This window comes from Parasteatoda tepidariorum, chromosome 2, assembly GCF_043381705.1.
Source record: "Parasteatoda tepidariorum isolate YZ-2023 chromosome 2, CAS_Ptep_4.0, whole genome shotgun sequence".
NCBI lineage: Eukaryota > Metazoa > Arthropoda > Arachnida > Araneae > Theridiidae > Parasteatoda > Parasteatoda tepidariorum.
Genome location: NC_092205.1, coordinates 93,282,798 through 93,310,101, shown reverse-complemented (window position 1 = coordinate 93,310,101; position 27,304 = coordinate 93,282,798). Strand labels below are relative to the sequence as shown.

Genomic DNA, 27,304 nt, shown 5'->3' with positions numbered 1-27,304 from the left:
CCTATAATTTGTGATACAGCTTTCAACGATAGCTTTTTTAAGAAGGATGCCGATAAAGATTGTTTATTGAGGAAAAAAATTTTATCGCTCGCCTACATAAACATCTTGTCTCATTTATTTCAACAAGAATGTAAAATAAAATGATGTCCAATATTAGCTTGCGTATAAAAACTGAAATAAATATTTCTATGTTTATTTTATTTAAAATATCTCCGAATCAACGATGTCAAAACATTTATATATCCTTCGGCGTAGACACCATCTCATCATTTACGATATTTTTCATTCCAAAAAGCTTCATACACGTAGAAAAATTCCACTAATATGTTGCATCATTATCGATTCACAACACTAGATTGCGAACTTGAAAGTTCCATTTTACTACGGAAAGTTAAGAACCGAAACGTCTTAAACTATTCTAACGCAATAAACTATGATAACGTATTAAACTATTTAACATTAATTATTGTTAATATTTTTTCTATTCGTTACAAATTATGTCAATTTGGGATACTCTTTCCGAACGGTTAAATAGAAAAGTTTGCGTTTACGTAGTTTGTATATTGTTGCCATTCATACTATCACCGTTAGCTGTATCTTCATTACCAGTAAGTTAGTTTTTAGAGTTCTGCTAAAGTGTTTAGAGATTATATTATATCATGTATGTTTTTTGTATTGTTTACATAAAATGAGATTAGTTAAATCGGTAACAATCTAAAAGGGAGAAATTTGATTGATTTTTATGTCGCAATAATGAAAATTTCCCAAATAACGTACTCTATATTTTGAAAAACATAACTTTTTATTAGACGAGCACAACCTGCGGCTCACCAACTATTGATGTGTTGCTCTCAGAGGCATCTGAACACAATGAAAAAATTGTCTTTTTTTAAAAAATAAAAAAAAATATCGAAAATAAGTTATTTGTGAATAAGTTTTTGTGAAAATAAAAAGAATTTTAAATAAAATCTTTGATTGATTGATTGATTGAATGTAGAGGTTTTATGGAACAAGATCCAAAGGAGGATATGCTGCGCCAAAATATGCACCATTTAGCACAGATTTTATTTTGGCGCAGCATATCCTCCTTTGGATCTTGTGCCATAAAACCTCTACATTCAATCAATCGATCAATCACAGATTTTATTTAAAAAATTTTTTATTTTTTTTATTTTCACAAATAACTTATTCTATATTTTGAAAAACATAACTTTTTATTAGAAGAGCACAACCTGCTGCCCACCAACTATTGATGTGCTGCTCTCAGAGGCATCTGAACACAATGCAAAATTTGTCTCTTTTTTTAAAAATAAAAATAAAAAATATTGAAAATTTTAAATCGCTCATCTCAGTTGTCAATGTTTTATGCACCATTTAGCACAAATTCTATTACATAGATAAATTTTTGTCCTTTTTTTATATTTTTGTCGTATATTATATATTATATTTTTGTCGTTTTTTCGAAGGTCGATGCTCCTATGGAATTTCTCATAATTTTAAAAATCTAAATGTTTTTTAATATTATATGAAATTTGGATTTTAAAACAAACAAATAACTTTAGGCTGTAATTCGATGTCTTTGTCGTTAACGTTTGTCAGTGAATTGTCAGTTTTAAAACTGCTCTGAGTTTGTGTTAGTTATTTATGACTGTTAGATTAAGATTTGCCAAACTTTAGCAAGCGTCATATATACTGTGATTGCGAAAATGGCCCAAAATATCGATATCAAGGAATACCACACTTTTGCGAAAATAAAAAGAGTTTAGGATATGAATTTTTAGCGTTTGATAAGTTACTCCGCAATATTGTCACGACTCATAAACGTTTGCAAACATTGTGAATTATTCATTGATTTTAACACTAAACATACCAACACTTTTCAACACAGTACAATGCAACATGCAAAAACCGGTCTTTTGACCGGTTATGATATGTTTAGTGTTAATAATTTCAATCTAAGGGGAGAAATCTCCCCACATTGGAGTTCTTTTTAAAAAAGTTTCAAATGTTTAAGTTATCTGATCGTTCTAAAATGAAAATTATTTATTACAGCAAGATAATAATTATAGTTTTAAAAATAGTTTTGCTTAGAGTTTAAGGCACTTAAACTGTGGTTTTTTAATTTTCCTTGATGAATAAGATTTAAAAAAAACCCCACTTAAATGATTTAAAAACTTCAACAATTTAGCGATATCTCCCTCTCTGCCCAGATGAAAATCATTAAAGTAAATGAGTAATTCTCCAAATTTTTCCATATTTTATGAGCTCAGTTTATGCAACAAAGTTGCTTTTCAAAAATTAAAGAAATGCATTTAAAACTGTGGCAGTTTTTCAGATTCATATTTTTAAATTATTTCCTAATTATCATAAAAAGTGTTGGTTAAAGGTAAACAAAACTTAACAGTGGCGATTAACTTGTGGCGTAACTACTACTATAAATATTAAATACCAAATCACGTCCGGGTCACCAATGTGGGGAGAGACCATCAGACATGCTAAATTGATTCAATCTTGAGGTACCTTTTGATAGATGAAAGTTGGCATTGTCTGAAGGTCTTTCCACACAAACTGTTTCAAACACTTAACATAAAAATGGTATATTCGATAAAAAGCGTTATAAACTCATACTTAAAAGTTTGACCTGAACTTTACACGCAATATAGTATAATCAATATTTCATCATTATATTCTTCAATCTATGGCGTACTACTATGTATTGTGTGTATGTATTGTGTGTATTGTATGTATGTATTGTATGTATGTATTGTATGTATGTATGTATTGTATGTATGTATTGTATGTATGTATTGTATGTATGTATTGTATGTATGTATAGATAGTACTACTATTTGTAAAATCGTACTATAGTAGTAGGCCATGCTTCAATCATTATCAATCTGCTGCTGAATGAAGGTATTCTCTATAATTTTCAAGACAATTCGATTTCCTTTCAATCTACACCCCAATTTCACCAATTTTTATTTCTTGCTGTATCCTTTTTATTTAGGAGACAAGATGTTCCTATGTGATAATATTGGTTGCATGTTATTGGCTCCTAGAACCGATATCAATATTTATGACTGCTCTTCTACCTGTGTTTCTTTTGCCAGTATTAAATATTGTTGGATCAGCAGATGTGTGTTTAAACTATTTGAAAGTAAGTAAACCATTAACAAACCAGAAAATTAACAAATTCTATATAAGCCTATGTTAAGTGCCAAATGAACCTATATAACATAGGCTATTTTATTCTGCCAATATGTATGTGTAGTTCTGTATAGCTTTCATATGTTTGTATTTGAGAAAAATTTGGGTTCACTTTTGGAGGTTCGGACCAACTCGGGACAGAGGAATTTTATTCCGAGCCCACCCGATCCTGGTATACAAAGGATTATTTAGAGCCCGAGTCTGCCGGAGCCGCCCGAGATATACGTTGGATAATTTCTGTTCTTAGTATAAGGATATACTGAGAACAGAAGAAAAAAAAATCTAAACAAATATTATAGTTTTAAAAATATATCTTAAAAAATGAAAACTACATAATTATAAATTAATTATATGAAAAATGCATGGGATAAAATTATTTTTATATTTTATAACCGTCGTTGAACAGCCGACCCAATTTTGGGGCTTAGGACTTTTAATGTTCAACTCAGTAGCCTTGTAATTTTCAATCCAATCTAGAAGGCAGGGGAACTCCTGGATCAAGTATTGGGAGAAATGTTGCCTTCGTGGAGGATTTTTTTGATGAACATAGCGTTACATAGAGACATGTGCGTTTCATAGAGAGGAAGACTACGCGAACCTCCCACGGTTAGGCTGAAGGCAAGGGGACTCTAACCCATGATTCGTCTGCCACTGAGGATATTTCACGTCAGCACTGTGGTCGGTGCAAGCCGGATGCGGAATTCGTATCGACCAGTCATAGCCAGGATTGAACCCCGGTTCACCACATTGGAAGGCGAAATCTCTATCATATGAGCCATCACGGCTTATATGATAAAATTACTAAAAAAGGGAAAGAAATGTTTAATGTTTCTGATAGAACGTACTGCGATACACACAAGAACTACGATAAACTTGGAGGCTCCGCCACCGTCACGCTAACGCTCTCCAACCCCGAAAGAGTACAAAATTGTTTAGCAAAGAGAAAAAAAGTTTATCAAAATTTTATCATGAGTCCGAGCCAGTATCGAACCCAGTCTCGGGCTAAGTCGTAAGCTTATGTGTATCTACCTTTTTATCATAAATTATGGTATCAGTACAAACCATAGAGTAGGGGAGAGTGGGGTCAATTGTAACATTTTTTACTTAACTATTTTTAACTAACAAAAAATCCAATATATTATTAGTATTAATTGACAGACGAGTAAAGTGGACTATTCTCTACTAGAAAAAAAACAAATACCTTATTTTAAATGTTATTATATTAGTTATTAACAATTTTTGACAGTCGTGCACTTGTTACAATTGTCCCCACTTACGNGCCATCACGGCTCATATGATAAAATGACTAAAAAAGGGAAAGAAATGTTTAATGTTTCTGATAGAAAGTACTGCGATACACACAAGAACTACGCTAAACTTGGAGGCTCCGCCCCCGTCACGCTAACGCTCTCCAACCCCGAAAGAGTGCAAAAATGTTTAGCAAAGAGAAAAAAAGTTTATCAAAATTTTATCATGGGTCCGAGCCAGTATCGAACCCAGTCTCGGGCTAAGTCGTAAGCTTATGTGTATCTACCTTTTTATCATAAATTATGATATCAGTACAAACCATAGAGTACTGAATGAGTGTAAGTAACAGAGGCTATGTAATTCTGTTTTCGTTAAGTGTAGCTCAGTCTAATTTTCAAGTGTGTAATTACTTATTTCCATAAAGTATCATATTGGTATAAAACAGATGTTTCCAACTTACATGAGGCCGGGAGCCGCAATTAAAACACCAGTCAAATGTTGGGCAGCAACTTTATCAAAATTTTACATAGGACTCTTTTATGTTCGAAGGAACATTAAATATTACTGTCAGATTTTTATCAAGTTGTACAAAACAAAAGTATTGAATTACAAATAGAAATAAGAAGTAGATTTTTAAGCAACACACAGGATTAATTTTGTATGTGAATAGTTGTTTTTTCTTCTTTTTTTGGTACTAAAATTTTCATCTTATTTTTATTCAGAATTCTCCTCTTAAACTAATTTTTCTTTAAAAATCTTTCAACTATCAATAATAAATTTCTCGTTTATTAGCGTTCAAAATTATGAGTTAACATAATAAAAACATTTAAAATTAAAGTAAATTTAATATCAATCGTAAATGGAAAATATTGCAGACCATTTATAATAGTTAATTGCAATAAAATATTTGTCTTTTGATTAGAATAAAAATCCCTAAAATTACCTATGGGTAAAAATATTTAGTATATTAATGGCACAGTTATCATAAAATTTATATTTCGTGAAAACTACTACATTTTTTCCTATCCATGTTGGCAGTTACATAAACCTATAGCTGAAATTCTGGAAGTACTTGGCGTACTTGGTGTACTTGGCAGCTTAAAAACTGCTTTTCCGTAAAACTTAAAAAAATTTAAAAAATACCATCATATTTTTATTGGAATATTTTAGAAATAACTTCCGAATTTTTAACAACTTTAACTGCTGTTTCCACCTAAATAAAAGTCTTAATATGCATTAAATATAATAATAAACAAATAAAAATTTATTTTTAGTAAAAGGTTGTTCTAATTTTCTATTTCAAATATTCCTTTTTTTTAAAAAATATATTGCCAGTTATAAATTTTTGTATAGCACAATTTTGTGCTATACATAAACTATAAACTAATTTGGTAGACTACGGTTTTTGAAAATAGGTAAATTATTATTATCAATTCATAGGTAAATTATAAATAATATATAAATTAATAATATGTGAGCAGTAAAATATTGACATATGAATGCAAAACAAGAATAATAAAACTAATAACACGTGCTCTGTTATGTATACATTAAACGTGAAAATATTTTAATATTTTAAGCTATGTATGCCTGCTTATGTTTAAAAATCAAACAAATTACTTAATTTTTGGTTGATTTTGATTGAAAAATTAAACATAACGTTCCTTTAAATGCTTAGTTTGTTTTGGAAAAATCAGATATTTAATTATGATTTCATTAAAAATTAAATGAAACATGCTAGTTCATTTAATGCTTATTTTGTTTGAAAGATTAAACATTCTTTTCTACTTAATGCTGTTGCATTACAAAACATAACATTACATTCTGTTACATAACATTATGCTGTTACGTAACATTAAAAAAACTGTTTGAATGATTAAACATTCAATTCAATGTTGATTTTGTTTTAATGATTAAACATTTTCTTTGCTTTTGTTTTAAAAAAGGAATCTCACATGATGTTTATTGGGGGCTTAATTATGGCTATTGCCGTAGAAGAATGCAGGTTACACGAAAGGATTGCTTTAAAAACTCTACTACTCATTGGTACTGAAATTAAATGGTAAGTGAAAATAAAACTTTTAACGTGTTTTCCTTCTTATATTGTTAACTTTATTTAGAAAAATTTGGAAATATTTCAATCTTCTAATACGTAGAAAAATACATTTCTTTCGGTGTAGCCTGTTTGACAATAAGTTTTTATACTAAAAAAATAATATTTGTGCCAGTTATACAAATAAAAAAATTTCTAATGATGGAAAGTATCATAAAATTCTGGAAAGTGCTAATTATAACCTTGTTTAATTGCACGTAATTAAATATGTCCATTATACATATACAAATATTGTAAATTTAAAATTACATTTTTTCTAAGCTTTATTCGTGACCAATTTTTTAAAAAAAAATTACTTCAGCATTTATTCCCCAAAACTTTTTTTTAAAAATAAAATATGTTGCAAAGAATTATTTTTAATGCAGATATCCTAAACAAGACAGGAGTCTCTTATTTGCAACACGAAAACGGTTAAAGTTTTTAAAAACAAATTCATGCTTCAGAGCATCAATTTTTCTTCTTAGTGTTACTGTTTTATTTCAAAGAATTGTGAACTGAAGTTGAACGTTTATCGTTGCAAATAGAAGAGAAAATTAATTCCTGACACCCCCAGTCGGTATTGTCTGCAATCAGTCAGAAAACCTACGTCATGGATTTGTATGACGGTTTACCCGTTTCATCATCGTTAGAACGCATGTTCATCTTTTTGTAGTATCCCAAACGTGGCCACAACCGTGTACAGACCACATTCTGGTAATGCCTATTCTGTAGCTCCACCTATTGGTAGGAAGTTTAACTAAATGTGTAATTTGTAGGAAGAAAAAAGGCTAGTTTCTCAAGCAAAATGCTGCAAGGCTTATATATTTTTTTATTGATTTTCAAAATCTATCAGCCATTTGTAGGACACCCGTCGTTTACATTGAAAACAGAAACAGTTAAGAAACTGCACACCATTCTAATTGTAAATTGACTTTTTAATTTTAAGTATTTTCCATTTATAAAGTTTTGAAAATCATCCGTCTAATTTAGGACAACCTCAACTGTGTAACTAAAACTGTTATGTAAATTAATATTATAAGCATTTTAATTTTAATACTTCTTCATCCCATTTTTATTTTCTTAACTATTAATTTTACAGAAAGGTGTTAAGTATGTGTTTTTGCAGATAATTTAATACATATTTTCTGAAGAAGTCTATGTAGAAGTATCCAACATATTTACAAGCAGAATTGTATTCCTCTCTTCTTTTACGCAGGCTGATGCTGGGATTTATGCTGACGACGATGTTTCTATCAATGTGGGTGAGCAACACAGCAACAGCGGCAATGATGGTCCCCATTGTCGAAGCTGTTCTCTCAAAAATCACCAATCCAGTGGATCAAAACATTCCTCTGGAGGAAAGGAGGTCCATTAGTGAGTAACATTTCATTAGTTTGCAGTCATACTGATCCTTCGTTAAAAACAAAAAAGCCCTTTTTAAATGCTATTTAGCTTTTATTGTTATATAATAACAACGAAAACTACAGACCAAGCAGTTAAAACCACAAATGAGACTGTTTCATTTTCTATAATTTAACTACATTTTATCAAAATTGTGATAAAATGCAGTTACATTATAAAAAAAATCAAACAAAATACTTATTATTAAACCTATACAATCTATTATTAAATTTATACAACCTACGGTTTAAATACGATCAAAGTTTGCAAGACTATTAAAAAAAAAGGATATAATAAATTATGTAAAAGCAAAGAGAATTCGATGGCTAAGACACCTTGAGAGAATGGAGGGATACCGAGACACTAAGAAGATAATCTAGGGGCAGTGCCAGGGCCAGGGCCAAAGGAAAAGAGGAAGGCCGGTCAAAAGACAGTTTGACGAGGTGGAAAAAGACCTTAAGACTCTTAAAGTCCGAAACTGGAAACAAAGAGCTAGAGACAGGTGACTTTGGAGGAAAATTGTTAGTGAGGCCATGGTCCAGCATGGACTATAATGCCGGGGAGTTAGTTAGTTTACATTATAAAAAATCAAACAAAATACATATTATTAAATACAATCTATTATTAAATCTATACAACCTACAGTTTAAATGTGATCAAAGTATGTATTATTCTTCATCAAAAATTAAATAAAAAAAGGTATTTATTTTGTTTAAAATGCAAGTTGGACAAAGATTTAACTCAAAATGCTTAATAAATTCCTTATTTTGGTTGTACAGTTTAATTACAGTGGAGAACTGATTATCCGGAACGATCGGGACCATCGCGATTCCGGATAACTGATTTTTCCGGTTTTCTGAATCGCTACAATATGCCGTTTTTTTAATGTTTATAAAACGAAACGAAAAAATAATTTTTAAATAGTTTTAGAAATAATAAAAAATGAAAACAATAATACACTTAAGTTTAAATAAGGAAAGAAATTATGAAATAAAATTATATACAGGCTTATATACGTTATTAATGTTATTATTAACATTAATAACATATATGAGCTATTTGTGCTTATGTGAGATTTGTCTACAAACGGCTTTTGATCCGTCCTCTAAATCAGTTCTTTCGTCAACTCGATACTCCGTACGCTCTAAATAACAAAATGGGCTCAAAATCTTGCAAAAAAAAGAAAAAAATTTTTTTAATGGAAGAAAAATAATTTCCGGTTCCGACTTTCATTCCGGTTATCTGGTTTTCCGATTTCCGGATAAGAGGTTCTGCACTGTACTTGAAGACGCTTTTTATCTAGTTTTCTGTGTTCAGTTTCCTTTTAACCATCCACCCAATTAAATAAAACCAAACATGTTTTTCTTGGAGAATGGCATTCCCTCACATTTCAAGATGTAAATTGTGTTATATATTCAACTAAACTTACATGATATGGTGCAACATTCGCAATCGGCACTCATGCTTATGAAAATTGCAATACCATGACGCAGCTTTTGTGCTTTTTTACATTCAGAAGCTGGTTTTGCATAAATCTTTCAAATGTCTCTCTTTCACTAATCTCTTACATTGTTCCACATAGATATATCTGATTCATCTTTAACAGAGAGTAAACAGGTGGATCCCCTTAATGAGGAAGAAACTTCAGGAGCAGAGTAAGTAAAACTTTTCTATTTTTTCCTGTTTGTATTTATATACAGTTAACAAATACTAAAATCAATGTTTTAAGAAAAAAAGAATCTATCTCCCACTTCTATTTTCATGAATTGCCGTCCAGGTGGTCGAGCGGTTAGCGTGCCTGATGGCGAAGCCAATCGCTGCGGGTTCGAATCCCGTTCTGGTCATGGATATTTCTCTCCATGTATGTTGTGTGTGATGTGGAAATGTGGCCCACCCTATAAACGGGTATTTGTGGCATTGTGGCGTGAGTAATGTTACTCGCCTCCGTGACTTAGGTTCACAGGTGCCCACTGAGTAACGTTAAATGAGCAACACAACCGGCATCTTCCGAGGGTGAGGAACGAAAGTTCAGCACCTGTAGTTAGAAGACAATTTTTTTTTCTTCATGAATTGCCTTTTTATCACGGTTTTTCTCGGTAGGAATATTCCCTAAATTATCACTTCAGTTTTCGTTCGATCTTAAACAAGTGCTAAATGCGGCATGTTGAAGCATCTCCTAAATCTAATAACAATATATGCACTTCAGTTGAATTTTCACCTGCTTTATACTTAATGTTTTGTTTGATGCCAATTAAATACCAAAATGGATCTGGTTGGCATCCAGATGTATTTGAGCAAGTTCCACGATTCGACAAAGTAACGCATGCATCGCAAGCAGTGGTGAAGACATCTTTTGTGACATTTTCACATATCAGCTACCACAACGCATGTAATATATTTGACTATAAATATTTCAGATTATTTGACTCCTGTGTCTTTTTGTTTCTTATACCTGCCGTGCTACTTTTCCATGACGTTTCCGATCATGGGTTGCTACGCAATTCATAGTCCTTGTGATTTCCCCTGCCTCTCCCTTTTAAAGTTCACCCCAATAAGCATGGGACATCATCTATATCAAACTAATATTGAAACAAAACAGATTAAAATGTAATAAGAAGCGAAAAATCCATTAGTGCCTTTTTATTTTAATAATTGCATTTTTGTCGTAATTTCCATAATAAAATACTGTTTTAAAAATATTCTCCAGCCTATGAATCCCTCATTTGGTGAAACAATGACGTAACTGCAAAATCAAATGACGTCATTGTTTCACCAAATGAGCGATATATAGAACACTCTATTCCCGCTAAAATATCGAAAGAGATGTTAAAAAAATAATAATAAATAAATAATGATCTCGAATTTATCCTTTTTTGCCATTGGTCGCTGTTTTTCAAAGGAAAAATAATATTTTTTATGTCGCTCATTTGGTGAAACAATGACGTAGCTTGATTTTGCAGTTACGTCATTGTTTCACCAAATGAGCGAAATGTATTTTTTGTTTTCAATATTAAACATCTACCTAAATTATAATATTAAGAAAAAAAACACTCATTTTTATCGCCTCATCACGGTTTATATATCTTGAGAAAGAATCTTACCAAAATATATTATATTTATTTAATTATGAAATATCATATAGAAACTAACGCAGAAATTGATTTTATTTTAGGGGTAATTTGCAACGATCCAGTACACTTAAAATTGCACTTCTACTCAGTATCTGCTACTCTGCCAATATTGGAGGAACGGGTACTCTTACTGGAACAGGTCCAAATCTAGTCTTCAAAGGACTCTTAGAAGAGTAAGATTATCTTTTTTAATGTAGTTGACAAAATTTAAATTTTCATTTCTAGGGACACCTACACTGCGTACAGTCAAAAAATGAAACCTTAACTGATTTTCTTTTTTTCTATTTAAATAAAATAGAATTTCATAAAATATTTTCGAAATTAATAAAAATTATTAAAATAGAGCGACATGTTTACATTAAGGGATTACATTAATGGCTATAAAAAAGGCATAATTTCAAAAAAAAATTTCTGTAAGTGAGTAATAAAACAGCTCAAAATTCTAAAAGAGCATTTATAGTTCATCTAATGAAATATAAGAGCTAATTTTTTTCTAAAATTTTGCCAAATTAAGATTGCAATTACTTTTTGAAAGGTACTATACATTTGTACCAGAACTGCGTCGGTAAATTTCACTTGTAACGTTTCACTTACGGTTAATTACACTTTAGCCATTTGTCCTTGCTTGAATCGATGGCAGCCAGTGATGTTTGACTTCGGTGATCTGCTGGGAACCGTGTCTTAACGATCAGTCCACTGCGGGACCAGATAGTTTAAGAAAAACTAATTCTGGGCCGTTGTCCTCATATGACATTTGCATTGAGTTTACTTATGCTTGCATGACAAAATGAATTAAAGAAAATTTATTTTTAAAAAACTTGCAATAAATCCCCTTTAGATCTCGTTTTTGATTAAACAGAGCTTTATGCTAGTAAGTACAACTGATGTCGTATTTTTTATAATGAAAAGGAAACGGTGCTACAGTTTGTGTAGCAACAATGCGTCATACTGGTTCTTTGTGAATGATCCCCGTCCCTCTTGAATGATTCTTAGGATTGGAAGCTACAAGTTTTCCTTAAACACGTTGACCAAATTTCAGTTTCAGTTCACAAACTGTTTTGTAGAGACACAGACATGCAAACTCATTATTTTATTACTTAAGGATCAACAATTACAAGAAGTCAGAAGGCCTTCGCACGAGTTACCATAAATAAGTAATCCGTTATTTCAATCAGAAGTCGGAATGGTGAGACATCTTTCTTAATAAGCCCCACTGTGCAGTTTAGTAGCCCGAAGGTTGTGACAACTTCCTTTAAAAAAAACACTGCTCAGTTTATACTCAAAATACTGCAGTGATCTGCGCGGAGGCCTTCTCTCTCCTAGAAGGTGTTTTTCCATAGTTATGGCTTATTATTTTGTATCATGCATTTTTCAACTCTAGGCTTCATCCCAAGAGTAAGGAAGTAACATTTGCATCATGGATGATGTACAACATACCAGGAATGGTATTGTGCGTTTTGATTGGATGGTTCTACTTGTGGATGGTATACATAAAGTGCTCGTGAGTAGAATTTTTTTTTATTTAATTATAACTCATATTACGATTCTTCGATGCATATAATAATTTTAATCTAATTTTTCTGGTAATGAAGTCACAATTATATCACCCTAAACATATTGCAGCTGTTAAGATTATAGGCTTGCAAACAAATTCGTAAATTATAGATTTACAAACTTTTCTAAATATTTACAAACTGATTCACATATTTTTTTCTTCATTTATTTGCTCGATTTAGCAAGATGATATATAAAATGGTTTCTGCTCTTGAAATAAACTTATTAAACAAACAATTCAAGATATTTCCTCATACAAAGTACATCGTAAGATCGTAATAGCAATGGAAAATTTAATATATATGTTATATGTAGATCATTTTATTCGAAAAATTTTTCTTAACTTGTCATTTAGAATTTTATTGCTAAATTCTTTATTAGTTTTATAAGTTATTATTTTCTAATTTATTCTGTCATAGTTTCAGAACAAAATCATACATTCTCAAAAACGTTTTAAAGTTTAAAATAAGCAAGTGATTTTGGAAACCCCAAACTTATTAAAGAATTGTGTTATTAGGACTAAACATTTTGTGTTCATTTTTGAATATTAAGTTTGCAATAATTCAAAGAAAACTACTTTTTGAAATATAAATAAATATATATTTGAAGTTTTAAATTGATTTAAAACTTATTTATTTTCTGATCTTCCTTTTGCTTTCTCTATGCAGAATTGGGTTTGGGAAAAATATGAATAACAAACTTATGTGACATTTTTAATAAGTACGTTTCTTAAATAAACTTAAAGAGAGAAAATGCCTTCATTTTTGTCGTAATACAACTTTAAAACAAAGGGTACAATTTTTAAAAAAAATGAAGTTTCGATGGTGATTGAAGTTTATTACGAAAGTGATGGACTTTTCATTTCAGATCTGAAAAAAAAATATTATCTCCTTTTTAGTTCACTTGAAGAACGTAATTCTTTTAATTTTTATTTTATTACTTCCTTCTTTTAAGTTTTGTATACTTTTGTGTTTTGTTTGTAAGTTTTGTATACGTTTTGTGCCGAAAAAAATAGTCAAATATCAACTGAATTTAGCTTGTACCATTTAAGAACCATTTTAACCAGAATAGGTCCCGCAGTGGACTGATTGTTAAGACACGGTTCCCAGCAGATCACCGAAGTCAAGCATCACTGGCTACGGTCAGTGTGCGGGTGGGAGACCACTTGGATCAGTCTGCGTAGGGATCGAGGGTGTGCGGTATTGGTCCTCGTTAAACTGTGCTACCGTAAAGTGCTCGACTTCGCGCGCAGGTCGTCGGGCTACCGAAGCGGGGGTGCCATCACCTCCGCAGAGGATCAAAATTGTGATGGCATGTCTTCGGATCATCCTTCGGGATGTTTCCCAGACCGTCGCCAATAGCCCATTGTGCAGATCTAGTGCGACGTAAATTAACAACAACAACAACAACAATTAACCAGAATAGGCTTCAAGCACAGAGTTTCAGTAGGAACATAAGAACTTTAGTCAGTAACAAAATAGTCAGAATTTCGACTAACTATAAATTATTCCATTAGACCAGTGTTCCCCAACCTTTTTATCACCGCGGATCTGTCAACGTTTGATAATTTTACCACTGCCCGCTGGGGGGGGGGGCTTTGATTGTTTATATTTTAGATTATTTTGACTTATTAATTTTAATTTAATTTTATTTAAACATGCCTTTAAAATAAAATACAGTTGCGCCAAAAAATAAATATAAAGTGATTTAACATTTTAACTTACTAGAACGGTAAATCAATGAGAACCCTGAGCTTGTTTCTTTGCAATGAGACGGTTCCATCTGGGGGTAATCGTTTTAAAACATTAAACAATTTATGTCACTACCTTCGGGGGGCCTTTTTTTAAATAAATAAAATTTTTATCGAACACAGATATTTTTAATTTGGGGTATAAACCTAGGAATTTAAATTCAGTTTCAATGAAATGGGCTGCCCGGTACCATTAGATCCACGAACCGGTACCGGTCCACGGACCGGGGGTTGAGGAACACTGCATTAGACGATAGTGGAATAATTTCTACCTAGGGAGGAATCAGGAAATGATTACAATTCACATTGCCATGAAATAGACAGCTCCAATAGAAATTTGAGCATTCTAGTTAGTCGGAAAGTGGTTAAAATTTTAAATGACCATATTTTCTCTCTGCGATTTATTCCGCGTGAAAAAAATGATTGGCAAAGAACTTCAGAAGATATTTAAATGTTATAGCTTGTCAGAAAAGGGTCGACGGATGCAAGACTTCATCTACACTGACTCGAAAACAATTTTCTCAAAAACGTAGTAATAAAATGTTTCATTCCGTATAAGAATAGTACTTAATTTTCTTTACACTAAATCTTCTCCGTGAGCTATTGGCGACGGTCAGGAAAACATTTCGAGTCACCACAATTTTGATCCTCTGCAGAAGGGAGAGTAGATAGCCACCCCGTTTTGGTAGCTCAATGATCCCTCGTTAACCTTTACCTTAACGGTTGAAGAGTTAAACGCTGACCGACAAAGTGTACCTTTGGTCCCTTCGTAGACTGTTCTTCGAAGTGATCATTCCACCAATGATGCTTGACATGATGAGGCCCTACGAGGAACTGTGTTTTATGATCTGTGATCGGAAACAATTATATTTCATCCATAAAACCTAACAACATTTTACCATTTAATGGCTTTTCTTTATTTTTTTCAAAAAGTTTGATACATACGAAAATAAGCCTAATCCTAATTCAAAGTTTTTAATCTGTTTTTTCTTTCTCCAGAAAATCCGACAACAAAGTAGCTTCAAAGGAAGTTATACAAGAAATTATTTCGAAGAGATATACAGAGCTGGGATCCATACAGTGAGCAATATTCTTAATTATTATAACAACTGCTGTATCGAATGTCTAACAAATGACCCAAGATTTGAAAATACCAATCAAAAAAAATATTTAGTTTTCTGCGTTTTGCTAAGCAAATCAGTTATTTAATTCCCAGTTTCGAAATTAGTGGAATAGTACAGGCAGTGCTGATAACTAAGCGAAACAAAGTTTTTAAAATATCTGCAATTTGCAGGAACAGCGTGGAATTTAAGTGTAAAACTTACAGATTCCAGTGAAAAAATTTGATTTTGAATGATCTGACATACAACAAAGAACATTGCTTTAAAGTTTTTCCATTCATCAGTGCCATCTGTTGATGAACTATGTCACTAATTGTGAAAATGAGTGAAAATAAAATTCTTGCTTCCTAAGACATTTCTGGGACACCAGGTATATTTCGTAGCATACTTTATAATTTTAGAAAAGTGAACACCCTCTAACCGCTCTGACCCGACGATAGAGAATTTAATCACAATTTACAGACTACAATAGTTAAATCATCACCTTACTAACAGCGCAATGCCCTGGTTATACTGTACTTGCTTGATGATTAGATTTGTTGTTGTTGTAGTTCATTTACGTCGCACTAGAGCTGCACAATGGGCTACTGGCGACGATCTGGGAAGCATCCCTGAGGATGATCCGAAGACATGCCATCACAAATTTGATCCTCTGTGGAGGGGATGGCACCCCCGCTTCGGTAGCCCAACGACCTACACGCGAAGTATAGCACTTTACGGTAGCACAGTTTAACGAGGACCAATACTTGATGATTAGAAAACTTCACGCTCTTAATGTGAATTTATCTTTCTGTGTACTTTAACTCTGTAACTATTTAAATGATTGGAGAAAAAAAATAAGCACATAATAATGAAACTTGTTTATTGAAATATAATTCCAGACAAAAAATACTTTTCAAGCTCATTACTTTAGTTAATAATGCAGGGGAAAATCTTTGAGTTGTAAGGTACACAAACTTTTTCAGCATTTTATTTAATGAAAATATAAATGAAAACAAATCATGAGTTTGAACAATATCCCTCGACTAGTTCTTTGTCAACTTTTATATTGCGATTTAAAAATAAGCAAGAGATGAAAATTTGTATAATTTGCAGTTCAAATATTTTTTATTTAATTCATTACTCGAACCTACTCCTTCAGTTCCCGAACTCGCTAATCATTTGATCATTACTCGATATCAGTATTTTATTATACTCGAACCCACTTTCTTTGAGTACCAATAAAAATTATGGTGGGTTTCATACTCCAACCCACTATCATTTGACAACATGAACTTATTATCCTTTGATTCGAACTTCGCTCTTTTTTATCTGTACCTGAACCTATAATATATTTCATCAATACTCGAACCTACAATTAAGCGATTAGTTTTCCAACTGTATTCTGGCCACCTATCATTTGAATGGTTGTCTAATCCACTATATTTTGCAGAGTACTCCAATCCCCTTTTATTTGTTAAGTCCTCTAACCCTGTATTATTTGACGAATACTCTAACCCACTATTATTTGTTCAGTTCTCAGACTTAAGATTTCATTAGTATATTTTAGTTAGCGAATTCAGTCTATTTTTACTTTATATCTTCATTTCCAATTATCAAAAATTACTGATTTGATTATTCATTGCTTTCAGGTACCACGAAGCTGAAGTGATGGTCTTATTTCTAATATTGGTGATTTTATGGGTATTTCGTGATCCAAAATTCATCCCTGGTTGGTCAGGATTATTTTATTCTGGAAAGTAAGCTTTTCTTTCTTTTTCTTTTTTTTGTGTGTGGGGGGTGTGTTAGAAAAAAGACGGATGCGAGTACACAATGACAAACTCAATATTAAAAAAACCCACCTCACTTAATGTGCTCTTTTGGTAATAAATATTAATCGGAGCTAAAAGCTATGTGTGGTGGTTAAAAGAAACGAAAAAGTAAGAAAACCTTTAAATTTACCAGAATCTGGATTTTTTTAAAAATCATTATTAGTGTTTGTTACTTTTACCTAATTCAATAGGCCGTGGTAGACCAGTGGTTAGAGAATAGGACTCCAGTCCGGAGTTCGATCTCCGACTCTTATAAGACTCATGCAATACACGCTCTCGTAAAATCTGTGGAATTGGAAGTCTTGGGGTCACCTCCTAGAATAAGGAAGGCCTCAGCACGGATCAATTTAGTAGTCCGATGTGGCGAAGTTAACTGCGCAGTAGATGAAAAATAAGAAAGATGTCATTACGTCCGGGGTACTAAGCTGCGCAGTGGTTATAAATACGAAATATGTCATTACGTTTGGACTACTAAAGGATATTTATGGTAACCCGTGCTGAAGCCTACTGTTTTCTAGGAGGTGTTGGTCAGGTGCTGAACAGCACCGCATAGGTACAGGAATCTGGAAAAAATTTTCCTTCCCCTACAGATCTATATCTAAATAGAGGAGGTGGTCTCACAAAATTGTGATGGCATGTCTTCGGGTCATTCTCAGGGATGTTTCCTAGACTGTCGCCAACAGCCCATTGTTCAGTTCTAGTTCCACATTGTTCAGATCAACATAATTCAACAGTAGATATAGGTACTTTATTTACATCACACTAGAGCTGGGTAATAGGCCATTGCCGACGGTCTGGGACTCATCAACGAGGATGATCCGAATACGGGCCATCGCAATTTTGATCCTCTGCATCGGGTGACTCCCTGGCCTCGGTAGCTCGATGACCTGCATGTGAAGTCGAACACTTTACGGTAAAACAGTTTAACGAGGACCGATACCGTGCACTCTCGACCTGCTGACTGACCGCTGTCAGTTATATGCTTCGACTGAGAACCGTCTCTTTACGATCAGTTCACTACAAATCAACAGAACAATCGGGACAAATCAACAGAAAGAACGATACAATATTTTTCCTAAAATCATAAATTAAATCTAATCTCATAAAATAAAGGAATAACATCGCTGGTTGTATCGATGTACTTATAGATGGATTAATAAATCACAAAATTTTCTCAAAACTACGTTTCCGTACTCATTTGCAAGGTACGACATTTTATTTTGTCTTGGGATCAAAGAAACAATTAATAGCATATAGATTCTGAAGGGCATAAAATTTTATTTATGCTTTCATTGTTTCTGATAAAGTAAATTCAAAAGCAAACTTAAGAGCATTGTTTTTGATGACACTTGAATAAGTTAAACTTTCCAGAAATTGGGCCTTGCGAATTAAATCAGAAAGGTACGTCTTTCGTTTGACAAAAGCTCCGAAGCGTCTGAGCTCGGAATAGATGGCAACCACCATACATTCGTGAGACAACTTCCACAATTTAGACATGGATATGAAGGGGAATTTTCTAAAGATCCCTGTACACCTGGTTCTGCTCATCGACTGACCACAGGATTTTTTATCTCACTTATTTTGAGAACACGTATATCGCATGTTCTCAGTGGGTGTCAATAGTGTCAAGGATGAAACCCTTCGGATCGATGTCCGATTCTTCAACCACTATTCTGCAAAAAAATTTTATATGTGATTTCAAAACTGCTTTAATCATATGACAGAATGATACATGTGTTAGTGCGCTCGCCTGTCAAACTATTTCCGATTCCGTAAGAATTAATCCTTTCCAGCCCGGAATCTCATATATCTAATAGTACATTTTTCCGTTCACGGCCTACAATTTCATATATGAAACGAGCTCCTCTGACAGTAGCAATCCATCAAGATAGCATGGACGTAACTTCAATAGGGTGCGTCTGAACTCGGAGTTTTCGAGCCTGGGGAAGAGCATCTTTCTCCATCTGCAAATCCTGAAGGGATTAATAACAATTATTGGAGTAAAGGTGGCTCAGGGGATAGAGCGTTCGCTTTCCAATGAACTGAACCGGATTCGAAACCTAGCGATGGATGGGAAATACGAATTCCTCACCCGTCTTGCACTGACCACAGTGCTGACGTAAAAATATCCTCAGTGATAAACGGATCATGGGTTAGAGTCCCCTTGACGTCAGGCTAACCATGAGAGGTTTTCCTCTTCACGTAACTCAAATGCAGGTTAAATTCATCAAAAAGCCCTCCATAAAGACAAATTTCTCCCAAAACTTGATCCAGAGCCGCGATGGCTCAGGGGATAGAGCGTTCGCCTTCCAATGTGGCGAACCTGGTTTCGAATCCCAGTCGATACGAATTCCGCATCCAGCTTGCACCGACCACAGTGCTGACGTGAAATGTCTTCAGTGGTAGACGGATCATGGGTTAGAGTCCCCTTGCCGTCAGGCTAACCGTGGGAGATTCTCGTGGTTTTCCTCTCCACGCAACGCAAATGCGGGTTAACTCCATCAAAAAGTCTTCCTCGAAGGCAAATTTCTCCCAATACTCGATCCAATAGTTCCCTTGTCTTCTGGCTTGGGTTCAAAATTACAAGGCTACGGAGTTAAACATTAGTAGTCGTAAGCCCATACATTGGGTGGGCTGTTCAACAATGGTTATTATAGCAATTGTTGATATAATACGTGCATAAAACGCGAATACATTTCATCAATTTCTGAACTCGATTGTCGTCATAAACCAAACTATCCCATGCTAGGTTGGACAGCAAACAATATTTTATTACAAACCTCTCCCTGTTTAACAACTGGAATACTCTATAATAATCGCCATTAGTGTATAATTCTGTATAATGTATGATCCTTGTATAATCCCAACGAACTATGTAATCCTTGTCAAAAATGAAGGCAAAATCTACACAACACTGGTTACAAATCAATATTTGAGTAAGAAGAAAAAACAAAGGCGCTATCGAAATGCAGTGAATCACAATTGAGAAAATTGGAGTGAGAATTATTCCCCCATAGTTTCATGGTCAGAGAGAATTTAAAGGTGTTTATGATAATTATATTTTATTTCCTCCGGTAATCTTACTGGATCTAATATCTTTAATCTCGATTTCCGCATTAATGATTTCGTCAAAACCTGGAGAAACATTATTAAAGAAATCGAGGTTTGATAACTCCTCTTTTTTTTCCACATCTAAATAAATATCTACAAACCATTGTGTGTAAATTCGTTTGACTTCCTTTTTTACAAAGATTCTAAAGATATATATTGAGGGTGGTGATTGAAAAACACCCAAGATTCCGTGTAAACCTTTAATGTGAGTCATTCAACTGAATTGATAAATATGTATTTTTAGTCTGATAGGGGATTCAGTGCCTGCCATAACAGTTGCATTTCTGCTGTTTTTCCTTCCTTCCAACATCAGAAATCTCAACAGTCGTCCAATATTGGGATGGAAAACAGTTCAAACAAAATTGCCATGGGGTATACTTTTGCTAAGTGGAGGAGGATTCGCTCTGGCAGATGGCGCCAAGGTAATGTTTATAATTAATCAAGATTCACTTTTAATAACCCTTAACCCTATGACGCATATGGGACACCGGTGAGGGGATTTAATCTTAGACCATGTCAACCTTCTTCTATCGAAAGGCAGAATCAAGTTGAGATGTAGTTATATACTAGTGAATAGTCATTTAATATTTATAGTGGTAGTAACGTCACATTACTCCCCTTCCAGAATTTTATCTGTGATAGAATTTGATGAATGAATTCCGCTAGTTGATACATGCTGTTTATTTTTATTTATATCATTTTTGCTCATTATATTTCGTTTTCTTCACTATTTTTTATTTATAGCATTTCGCTCATTACTTTTTTCTTCATTTTTTTATAGCATTTCGCTCAATATTTTCTTTCTTTAATATTGTTTATTGACCGGAGTCTTTATTTACTACACCGGATTTTTTTTTCCTTGAGCAGTATATTTTTAAGCAAATCAACTGTTTAATGTAGATCATCCATCAATATTGGCAAGTTCTTTTCGCGTCCGGAGGTTACCAATGAGGGGAATTAATTAACGGCTATGTCAACCTTCTTCCATCAAAAGGTACTTCTAGATAAAATCAAGTTAACATGTTATATATTCTAGTGAATTTGTATTTAATATTTATAGTGGTAGCTACACCACACCGGTCTCCTTTTCATATATTTTTTTCTGCTACACTAATTGCAAGCAAAAATATATTTTAGTACTTTTTAATTTTGAAAAACAGCCTACCAGTTGCCAAAAAAAAAGCTATTGGATTATTGGAATTATGTTCGTACTAAAATCTTAAATAATAAAAAGAAGGAAAAAATAGTAGTTCGAAACTTCCTTCTTCATTCATATTCGAAGATTTAATACCAAATCGTTTCTGATTAAAGAAATTTCAATAATGAAAACTATAAGTATTCGATATAAATAACTGCAAATAAGTGGAAATTTAAAAATTTATTGTAAGGAAGTTAGCCAGGTTTGGAAGATTTTACCTTTAACGCAGAAAAAGTCACGGGTGTTTCATGCTGTATTCCATTACCATAAATTATTAAAATGCTATGTATAATATTTTTCACTTATTTTGACCTAAATTAATACAAAATAACAATAAAAAAGTAGGTAGTAGGAAAAATACGTTTATTAAGAATTCAGCATCATAGGGATAACATTAAAAACTATGTTATTATAAAAAGTTCAGCATTTGAAGTCATTTCTGATTATGTCATCACCAATGAATGTCTTAAAACATTTTAGACTGACGTCAATCATGAAAGTATCCTTTCAGTAATTATAGAATATGTCGTGATCCATAAACGTGTCGAGTTATCATAGTTAATATTTTATTAATTTCAAGTCTGTCTTCATTGGATAATTAAGTGGAATTTAAGTTTTCCTATCTCTACTTTCCTTAATGATCAATTCAAGTCACATCTAACTGAGTCGTCACCATGTATGGCAACGTTACTTTTAATAAGTAACGAGTAAAAGTACAAGTATTTTTAAAAAAAGCAACGAGTAAAAAGTACAAGTAAAAGTACAAGTACTAAACAAAAAAAGTAACGACTTAAAAGTACATTTCTAGGAAATCGAAAATTCAAAGTAACCTAAAATTTTATTGAATAATATTCTTATGTTCTTTAATGTTTTTGCAAAATTGTTGTTATTTATTTAATTATTTTTAATTTTGAAAGTTATGGATATTAATTTATTTTTAAATTCGGAAGAATATTATAATATAATTTTATAATATAATCGTATAATATAATTTTAAAATCAAATATAATTTTAATATCAAACTTTTTATGGATTTGCACGAAAAAGAAATTTTATCTATTGATTTTAATTTTTAGTTTATTATTTTTATTTATTTAAATTACCATTGATTTAAAATTGTTTTACTCTTTAGAAACGCGTTTTAAAAGCACAAACATAAACAAAGCAAACACGGGGTTTCAGATAGCTTTGTGATCTTTGAGCTAGTAAAAAATAATTGAATGTGCAGTATAAGTTGAAACAGAAGGTATTTAAACACGAAGTTAGCTGTGAATGCATATATATTGCACATTAATTTTATAAATTAAAAAAAATATGTAAGTATTTATTTTTAAATTTAATTTCTTTTTTTTTAGAAAGCTTACCGAGTTTCAGAAAAAAGTAACGATTTCATTCGATATTTCCGTTACAAATACTTGTACTTTTTCCCTAAAAAAGTAACGAAAGTACAAGTAAAAGTACTAAATTTAAAAAGTAACGAAGTACAAGTAAAAGTACGTACTTTTTACTTGTACCGGCGATACAAGTAACGAAAGCAAAAGTACTGCCAAATATGGTCGTCACTCGCCAGCATTTGTATTGATTAATTAATTTATAGTCACCACTGAAACTTTTAAGTCATTGTCAGGATCCTGATTCCTCTCCCACGCATTGGATTGACCCCTTGACCTGAGGGTCAGAGGGTGAAGGACATTGGAGGTGTCGTCCCATACCTTGGGGGTGGAGCAAAGGACTGTCTTATGAGAAAAGAGGATTTTTTAGGAATAGATTCGTTTTGAACGCTGAAGAGTAGAGTTGTAATTGAACGATGATAGATTTAGTATGAACAAAAAGAAAGAGAGCAGTTGCACTCCAAAAACATTATACTCAACAGCTCATGTATCTATTTGTAACTTTTCTGTAAATAATTCTATAATCAAGAATTTAATAATAAATAAACTCTAATTGAAATAGTCCTTGGTCATCATTAAGAGGACATAAAAACGAACCAAGAGACAAAATGTCTCACAGTCATCTAACACTAGTCGTCATCCATGAAGGTACGTCACCAGTCATTATAGCATATGTAAGAATTAATTTATCGTTCATAACATAATAGTGCACATTTCAACACTTTTAAGTCTCTGTCTACTTTCGGTAATTAAATTGATTTCAAATTTTACATTCCCTCCTTCCACCCGTGAGCACTGTTGCAACAACAATGGGCAGTTAGTTTAAATAACTGTTTTAACACGGCTGGCAATTCTTGTAATTGTAACATTCTAACTCTGACTGGTTGCTAAGCAACCTAACGACTTTTTCTTGTTATTAATGCTTTTTTGTTTATCGTCTGTGTATGTCAGGGGAAATAAAATAATAAGATCGCTGTAAAAACTAACATTATGGTGCCGAAATACTCAACCTTTCTATGGACCAGGATTTAAGGGGGAAAATACGTTCCTGCGTTCTCACATCTTTAAGGTGAGAATTTGTTTACGCAACTTCATTTTTATTTCTCTTCCACTTAATCAGAATGACTTCAACGCAAAATGATTCGGCAGACAAAATGGCGCAATTGAAGCGCAAACGTAAAACAATTCGAGCTAATACTACTAGCTTCATTTGCCAACTGAAGGACACTTTAAATTCTACGTCGAATGCGGATATTAAATTCACTTGTAGTCGTCTTGCCGAAATAATTGATGACATGGAAATAGTGGATAATGATATAGACATATTACTCTTGAATGCGGAATACGAAATTGATGTAGAGCAATGCCAGAAATATACGGATAACGCCAATCGTGCGATTTTTGATGCCAATCGTGCTATGAAAGATGATCAAAACAAGAATGAGAGTGTAGATTCACCAAATATTACTAACTTTCCGATTCAAACCACACACCACAACAAAATGTGAAACTACCGACAGTAAAATTAGAACCATTTCGTGGTGACGTTGAACATTGGAAATGTTTTGGGGAACAATTTAAAACGTCTGTAGACGATAATCCAAATTTATCGTCAATTAATAAACATGTTTTTCTCAGGGGATATTCAGAAGATGAACCAAAACGATTGGTTGATGGTATAAGTATTATTGCTGATACATATGAAACCACTAAGAAGCTACTTATGGACAAATATGGTGACAAAAATAGAATTATTCAATTTCATTTGGATTTTTTAGAGAATTTAACACCAATCCGCAATCCATCGCAAACTTCACTGAATGAAGTTAATATTCAATGCAACAGAAGGTTACAGGCTCTATGTGCTTTAGGCGAAGATATTGACGCATACGGTAGAGTTTTATCTCCTAAAATTTTACGTGCATTCCCTGACGGCATTTGTTGCCGATGGGTTATTCATGCGAAACGTCAAAAAATTTTAACAGGTGATATTTCACAACTAATATATTTTCTCGCCGAAGAAGTAGGAGGTGCCCTTACATCAAGCAAGATTAAAGGTCTTATGTCTTCTGATTATTTCTTAAAATCCACATCAGAAAACTTCAATGTAAATTCAAAGCCAATTACTAAAAATAAGAAACATTCACCCATTCCGTCCCTTTTGAGAAACTGCCGGACATTGGCCTCAAAAGTGCAACTCTGTGACAGATATAGACACGAATATAGAAATTAAAAGCTACGAATAGATGTTTTTTGTGCACTGGACGAGGGCACACAAAACAGAGCTGTGCTCGTAAGGAATAGACTTGTTGTGTGAAATGCAAGAAAAAGCACCATGTTTCAATTTGTAAGAACAGTTTTGATCACCCATGTACTACGTCTACTCACAAGATCGATATTGCTACACCCAACACTAACTGCAAGAGTTTTTATAACGGGCCCGACTAGTGCTACAAGATTGACCCGTTGCCTTCTGGATGGAGGTAAGCAGTCTAGTTTCATTCATAATGATCTTGCTGATAGTTTGAAATTAACAGTTATTTCTGCAAAATCATTGGAAATGCATGGGTTTGAATCTACAGCGAATGTTTCCTATATGAGACAAGTAAAGTTTCAACTATCGAGCATTTGAAATCAGTCTTCAACTAATATGGAAGCATTTGAAAGTTCCAATGAATACGCGTTACATCCATCTGCTCCAACTGATGTTTCACGGCTCGCATTCATGAAAAGAATGAAACTGGCTGACCCTTACGATAACTTACAAAATCTACCTATACAAGTTTCGATGGGTTCTGATTTCTACTGGCAAGTATTGAACCCTGAAGCTCCAGTTATGCTGTCAGAATCTCTTGCATTGGTTCCGTCACATTTAGGGTGGATTCTGAGTGGACCTCGATCATGCACAAATGTTTCCAATGTAGATACTGTAAACTACCTCAACACATTCACTCAACAGGAACCTATCAATGAAAGTGTACGTTGCTTCTGGGACTTGGAAACAATTGGAATCACCACTTCCCAGGATAGAGAAATATTTAAACATGATTTGACTGCTTTGAAGAACTTTTTTTTTAATCCTTGAACCTGTTTTCTGAATCTTTGAAGACACAGTACGAAACATGCATGTTGAATTAAATTGAACAAGAACATCTTGAAGTTTGCCCATCTGCAGATGAAACTGAAAACACCGTGTACTATCTGCCACATCATGCAGTGAAAAAGAAGCAGCAAGATGATAGGAAGTGGAGAATCGTCTTTGACGCCTCATCACATGCTCCAGGCATGCCATCATTAAACGACTCTTTAGAAGTTGGTCCCACTCTTCTACCTGAGATTGTCAGTTGTCTTTTACGATTTCGACTCCATGAATTTGCCTTAACCTGTGATGGTAAACAAGTTTTCCTACAATTGGTTTTGCATCCAAAGAATAGAGATTCAATGAGATCCTTATGGTACAAACAAAAGAAAGGCTCTTCAAAAACAGCTACATTTACAGATAAATTAACTACATACAGATTCACTCGCTTACCATTTGGACTGTCTTGCAGCCCTTTTCTGTTGTGTGCTACTACGCGAAAACTAGCCTCTAATCATATAAATGACTTCCCTACTTCTGCAACACGTTTAGATAAACACCTATATGTGGATGATTTTGTGGCTAGTATAGAAACTGAGTCACAAATAATGGTATTACAAAAGCAAATCAAAGATTTGATGTCACTCATAAAACTGCCGATGGAAAAATGGGCTACTATTTCTTTGAAGCTTCAACACTTGCTGGAGACTTACAAAGAGACTTTCAAGACCGAAACTACAGTTTTAGGCATTGGATGGAACACGAAAACTGATACTTCGAGCAACGCGTTCAAGACATCACTCTGTGCTTCTCTAGATAAGCCTTCTACTAAGAAGTGGTTACTCCGCTGTGTTGCAAGTTTATACAATCTCTTAGGACTGTTTACACCATTTTCGATAATTGGAAAGATACTTATTTAAGAAACTTGGATTTTTGGAATCAATTGGGATGAAATCTTGTCGACAAACTTAGCTACTATGTGGCATACAGTTACAGCCCAGCTCGATGCCATTTGCTCTAAAGAAATTCCTCATTTCATAGTAATTTCATCGCTTGCTTTCTTTAATATTCATATGCTCTGCGATGCATCTGAGCGAGCTTATGGCGTGATTTTGTACATAGTTACTTCTCATAATAATCAATCAAGTATCCATTTAGTTTGCAGCCGCAATAGACTTGCATCTATAAACAAAATTAGTCTTCCTCGCTT

General features: G+C 33.2%; 1 protein-coding gene across 1 annotated transcript in view; it reads left to right on the top strand.

Moving 5' to 3' along the window:
* The first annotated feature begins 321 nt into the window (after positions 1-321).
* The window catches only part of LOC107455442 (Na(+)/citrate cotransporter), a 53,407-nt gene continuing 26,424 nt past the window's right edge, over positions 322-27,304 (top strand). Inside the window, exons 1-10 of the mRNA XM_043049711.2 lie at positions 322-608; positions 3,008-3,157; positions 6,402-6,517; positions 7,764-7,921; positions 9,531-9,603; positions 11,121-11,252; positions 12,461-12,580; positions 15,383-15,463; positions 17,136-17,243; positions 20,671-20,848. Coding sequence (XP_042905645.1) covers positions 498-608; positions 3,008-3,157; positions 6,402-6,517; positions 7,764-7,921; positions 9,531-9,603; positions 11,121-11,252; positions 12,461-12,580; positions 15,383-15,463; positions 17,136-17,243; positions 20,671-20,848 — 1,227 coding nt within the window. The 5' untranslated portion in view covers positions 322-497. The remainder of the gene's footprint in view (positions 609-3,007; positions 3,158-6,401; positions 6,518-7,763; positions 7,922-9,530; positions 9,604-11,120; positions 11,253-12,460; positions 12,581-15,382; positions 15,464-17,135; positions 17,244-20,670; positions 20,849-27,304) is intronic.